Genomic DNA, 6,179 nt, shown 5'->3' with positions numbered 1-6,179 from the left:
CAACCTAGTTCTCGATTTCATTGTCAGTTTTCATTTCATGTGTAAAAAGTGATAATTGGCAGATGATTGTTGAGGAACATGCAGCTTCCTGTAAGCAGGAGTTTAATTTGTTCTGTTCCTATTATTGAACGACAAAACAAGACCAGGTTTGCTTTAAGACAGATATGAGCCGTCTTTACTACTGTCAAACTATCCCAACAACCCTTGCTACAACCATAGCCTATAAGTACCAAAAGTCAACCCTGTACTATAAGTAAAATTAACTAGTTAAGCAGGATTAAATGCGAACTCTCTCTAATATCTAAACACAACTAAAACAGTTCTGATAACTATCTCTATAAACATATTTACAAACAAACACAACAGTATTAACCAAGGAACAGACCACCAAGAGATCTGGCTCTTCTGGGGTAGCAAAAGCAATCATCTGATGATAAGTGTCTGGAAATGGCTAGAAACCAGATGTGCAGATCGCCACATGAATTACAACAGCACACGCCACACGCCCAGATATGTTCCCCCTCCATGGGGAATTCATATTAACTTATATCATTTATTCAGATGTATAATCATATGTGAATACATCCATTGAAGCATTGGTCTAGATTGATGCTGCAACCAGTCAGTGAGGATGGTATTTTAAGCAGATGTACCTGTGTCTTATTCCTGTAATCTTTTCCGGTCCAGTGGACGATGTGGAGGGTAAAAGGTTAACTCACTTTACACAAGCAAAAAAGTGGAAAATATCTGTGAGGGTAAAGACCTTTTATTGCTTTTTATTCTCCACTGTAAAATGCGATACAGGTTGTGGGATGTGTGCACATGCCTATACTGAAAGTGAAAGCTGAGCTCCATTTATCTCTGGGAAACTCCCCGTTTGATTCATCGCATTTCAAAAAACTTTTTACATGGAGGGGGAGTTTGCATGTTTCATATGGTTGGTTGGTTGTAACCTTTTTCTTGATGTGATTATTGATTAGGAGTGTCAATGTCTGAAATGCTTAAAGAGCCAGCCGTAAATTGTCTTCTCCCCAAGGAAAAGTATTGACCGTCTCATTTTTCAATCTTCCTTCCATCCGACGCCACCGACCTCATTTATTCACCCTCCCTCCATAAACGACCCGGGCAGCTGAAGCATACCTTTACTCAGCACATTAACAGATTGGCCCTGACCATCAATCACACAGCCTGTACAGTCAAGGATATCAGACTGAGTAAAATACTGCAGTTAAAGCAGATTGATTGTAAATCTGTCTCAGGTCTCTTATCCTAAATTTATTGAGCCAGGATCCAAGTGATCGTCCAGTACATGATGTCATTTCTTAGCTGCTGAAGCAACCATGTATGAACATTCAAGTGTCTCTCCCCACCCCTGAAGCCTACTTCCTCCGTGCCCGTGTGCAAAAACCAAACCTCCCTCCTCCTACACGTGCCTTCCCCTTGTAATACTTAACCTCACCCTGTCCTCACGCACTCCTTATTGACATTTCAGCTGCAGCCGTCCAGACGGGAACTGTCTGAGCTGGGAAGTAGAGGGGGGGAAAAAAAGAGTCACACATTACAACCTTTGCAGCGTGGGCTTACGTCGCCGGCTGATCGTCTCTCGTCGAGGAAGGTGTCATGTTTGGCCGTCACTTCACCTCATGACAGCAATTCAGAGGAGTGCCTAACGGACTGAACTCTGCCAAATGTTTGGCAGCTTTGGGATGTGTCAGAAAGTGGTGGAAAGCTTTGGACACCGGACCGTTCACATTTGACATCAAAGGACGCTTCAACAGAGGTGAGGCCACCATGACAGTGCTATAGATCAACAAAAGGACAATTTGTTTATATTTGTAACTTATTTATAAGTAAAAGTAAAAACAAGACATTATTTTAGGGTCTTTATTTAACTCCACAGTCTAAACTGAAGTGATCCGCTAGCATACGGTTTAAGTAAAGACCAGTCAGAAAATGTGTGACTCAACCTTACCAGAACAACAGGAGAGACGTGCTGATTATGTCCAGATTTGAGTGTTTTCTCAAAGTGGCGAGCACAGCAACAGCAGTGGGAATGTGAACACGAAGGGGAATATGGACTAAAGAGTTTTAGAAAAGATGGGGAGCTGAAACATGAAATCATACATACATTACACACGGCGCCCCTCTCTCCGAGCCTGTGCTGACAGCTGGGCTTAGCTGAGCGTATAATGTCAAACTAATAGTTGGCTCAGAACTGCAGGACAGATACTTGGAGCAGCTGTGGAAGCTTGCATCAGGGGTTATGCAAGAGAATTAATTACATTCCAGGTGGAAAACAGGAACCTATAAAAAGGAGGGAGGGGAATATTGGTCGGATTTGGTCAGAGAAGGTCACAGAGATCAAGTAGAAGGTGATGAATAATAAAAAAAAAAATCTGATTTATGATTTCTGGGAAATCGGTTAGTGTGTTTTCCCAACCAAAATTCCTTGAAATGGTTTATCAATAATCCATGAAATGATGCCCGTACAATCAGAGGCAGCAGTGCAGGCAACACATTACGCCTCGCCAAAGATGATCTCCAAATGGCTTCTCCATTATTGGGTTTGGATGGGACAACAAATCGCTCTCCAGACCCTAATGGCATTAGCTGCTTCCTGTGCCCATAAACACACCAGGACCAGGGCTGAGTGATTAAATAAAACATGGGAACAAAAATGAAAATCTGCTCAGAGAGGATGATTTCCTTCTTTTTACAGAGAACTCAGAGCACTCAAAAGGAAACTTTCAGTGAAAAGAAGGCGCCTGATGTTTTAAACTGAAAAATGGCAAACATGTTTTGTCTGTGTGACAAAGGCTTTCATGACTGCAACAAGGGAAGGAATGAAAATGTTTAATTCATTTAGAGGTATGGAGGTCATATCGCTCACTGTTCCTCAGGGACCACTTAAATCTGGCTTATCAGTGAAGGGTGCCTCTGAAAATACGATGGTATACATCAGGCTCCCTCAGTATTTTATGTTTCCAATGACGCTTATTTTCCTCTGACATTGATGCTTTTACTCATAGGTTTCAGCACAGATACTGACGCAAAACAAGACGGAAACATGAACGTCACTCTGCCAACCACAACTGTCAACCTCACTTCTGTGTGTGTTCAAATTGGGGACAGCGCAATCAGCGACCTCTTGATCTCCGTATACGCCATTGCCTTCGTCCTCGGCTTGATTTTCAACATCCTGACCCTCGGCCCTATTTGGCAGCAGATGCGGCGGCAGAACATCCTGGGCATCTTCCTCCTGAACCTGTCCATCTCCGACATGCTCTTCATCTTCACCATACCCCTGTGGATCAACTACTACTTTCAGAACCACCACTGGCAGCTTGGGGTCCTTTCCTGTAGCATAGCAGGCTTCTTCTACTACTCCAACATGTACATCAGCATCTACCTGCTGTGTTGCATCTCTGTGGACCGCTGCATCGTGGTCAGCTACCCGCTCCGCCCGAAGACCCATCGCTCCACACGCTGCACCTGGATACAGTGTTCAGCTGTTTACGTTGTGGTGGTGGTGCTGCACATCTTAGTGCTGGCCAATGACAACCTCAAAGACGCCCACGATGACCTCAACAACAACGACCGCTGTTACGAGACCTACCCGATGAAGAGACCCATCGCCTTGTTCAACATGCTCAGAGTGGGCATCGGCTTCTTTCTGCCCCTGCTGGTGTTGGCCGTGAGCTACTGGAGGGTGCTGGCAACGGTGGACCAGAGTCCGGGCCTAAACAGCCAGACAAAGAGGAAGGTCCGTCTGCTGTCCTATGGAGTAATTGGAATCTTCTCGTTTTGCTTCGCGCCGTATCACATCCTCCTCCTCATTCGCTCACTCTTCTTCTACTATTACAGCGATGACCTGTCTCATAATGGAAGTTACTGCCAGTTTGAACAAAAAATACACTTTTTCTTCTCATTCACTCTGGCCCTGTCCAGTCTGAACTGCATGGTGGACCCTGTGCTGTATGTGTTGGTCAGCAATGGCGTCCAAGACGAAGTGAAGCAGTTTTTCAGGTGGCCCAGAAGTACAAAGACAGACACCGAGTGTGCTTTAACTGTGTCTAAAAGAGGAAAAGCAAATGCAAATGTTATTTAAGTGAATGAAGAGGCTGAGTTTGGACTTGTGCACAGACACACACACACACGACCCTAACCCTCTACATACAGACAATAATTACCCCCTGCACACCCTGCACAGTATAGAGGGGATGGCTCTTTAACATGCATCTGGAAGGCATTCTGTAATTGAAACACACTCTTCAGTCCTCCAGTGGTCTCTTCTGGGTTGGAGTTTTGTACGACAGACTTGAAAAGCCCTTTCACTCCCGCCCCGCCAATGTAAGCAAAGACTTCACATGCGCGGCTGTACGAGCTTGGTACGGTTTGATGTGCATCATTCTAAAGCATGCCATGAAAATAAGCTGACATTAGCATGACTGCGCTGTCATTGTGACAGGGTCAGTAAATCTAAATACAGTAGTGTTTTGACCACATGATGAGGATATTTATGGAGAAATGACTATGGTCAGTTTTTTTTAGTAGTTGGCAGTAGATGTACAGTAGGTTTATAGGGAGGATAAGATTAGGGAATTGATAAGATCCAACATCCAACAATAGAAAAGGAATCTTCATAAATGAGTGCAGTGTTGCACGCCAGTATGTGTTAAACCTCTCCAGCTAGACCGTGTGTATTCATTTCCTGGAAGACGCACCCTGGTAATAAACATGCCAACCATCCAAACCTGAGGCGGGACCCAAGTGATGTTGACAAATCTGTGTAAACACACTCGATTCTGGACCCAAGATGGACCCTTCTCTTCAGCGGCATGCAAATTAGACTGACTTTATTGTCAACCCGAAGTGAAATTCATCTTCGCCTCCTCCAGCACATAAAAATTAGAGACGTGACATGGTATCTCATCAAGACATCAGAGCGTGTGATGAATAAACAGACAGCGGTGACACTCTACACCGAAGAGACAAACAAGGAAAAGGCGTGCAAACAGCAGCAACAGCAAATGCATGTTGTTAAAATAGATATTCAGTATCTTGTTCTGCAGCGAAAAAGTACATAGGTGTATGACTTCCTCTCTCTTTTGGAGCTTATGTTTATGTTGTGTCTGTTTTTACTTTTTTCTCAATGTGAAATTTAATTTAATGTTCTGACGGTTGCTGCTTCTGAATGAGTGAATGAATCTGGAATACAAAACTCCTGCAAGAGAGTTGTTGGGCAACCTGTGGTGACGTATCTTTAAAGATGCACAAGCATATAGAGGACTGCTGCAATTGCAAAGTCTGCCTCTGAACACACACTTCTAAATGTATTCAAGCAGCTTTCACAGCCTCAGCCAGCTGGCTCTTCATCGCTCAGCCCGCAAACTATTAAACTGTCATCAGTGCAGCTCTAAATAACATGTACTCCGAGTATATTTTGACTTACACGTTACATAAAACATGTAGTGGCAGAGTTCGAGTTTAAAGCGTAAAGAATTACAAATCAGTCCACTTTTCATTCAAATTATAAAAAAAGGAGGAGAAAATTAACATATTTATGAAGTCATTTTTGAACCCTTTTAACAGTTTTGCACTCCTGCAATCTGGAAAACCATTAAGAGCCATCAGAGAACTGAATCCCGAGCCCCGGCCCACGCTAAAACTGCCCCAATAATGACTTTTCATTGGATAACTGCATAAACTTACATTCATGTTTTTGATCTCTGTATTCGTGTAGGAATGGAAACTGTATGTTACAAAATAATAAAATACTTATTGTTTACGCTAAAAAATGTTTTTAGTCATTTTGGGCATTTTAAAAGTCTTTGTTTGTCTCTCCCTAGCGGTCAAAAGAGGAACTGTAGTTTTAGGCCAGAGAAGGTTGACATCTCGCCCAACAGCTCAGACTAACAATGCTATGGAGTGCAGAAATTGGGTGCAGGAGCATCACACGGCTAACAGAATAATCTGACATTCAGCCTGGTTTGGTGAGGCTCTCTGCTCTGTCTAAATCAATAGAAGAGGATACAAACCAGGCACCCGAGCAACGCCAGACTTCCTTCATGGCACATCTACCAAATACTCCACAGCTACAGCTATTCTGACCAAGTTGAAGCCCTCAAATAGATCTCAGATGTCCAGTAAATGACAATCTGCTAATACAGGCAGACAAG

The 6,179-nt window shown here is 43.4% G+C and overlaps 1 protein-coding gene across 1 annotated transcript; it reads left to right on the top strand.

Annotated features, from left to right (window-relative positions):
* The first annotated feature begins 1,443 nt into the window (after window positions 1-1,443).
* Window positions 1,444-5,798, top strand: gpr184 (G protein-coupled receptor 184). Its single transcript, XM_029843279.1, has 2 exons — window positions 1,444-1,780; window positions 3,030-5,798. The coding sequence occupies exon 2, from the start codon at window positions 3,068-3,070 to the stop codon at window positions 4,106-4,108; it is 1,041 nt and encodes a 346-aa protein (XP_029699139.1). The 5' UTR covers window positions 1,444-1,780; window positions 3,030-3,067; the 3' UTR covers window positions 4,109-5,798.
* Window positions 5,799-6,179: the final 381 nt, after the last annotated feature.

The sequence above is a fragment of the Takifugu rubripes genome, chromosome 11 (genome assembly GCF_901000725.2).
Source record: "Takifugu rubripes chromosome 11, fTakRub1.2, whole genome shotgun sequence".
Classification (NCBI taxonomy): domain Eukaryota; kingdom Metazoa; phylum Chordata; class Actinopteri; order Tetraodontiformes; family Tetraodontidae; genus Takifugu; species Takifugu rubripes.
Note: the sequence above shows the minus strand (reverse complement) of the source record. Positions and strands in the feature narration are given on the sequence as shown.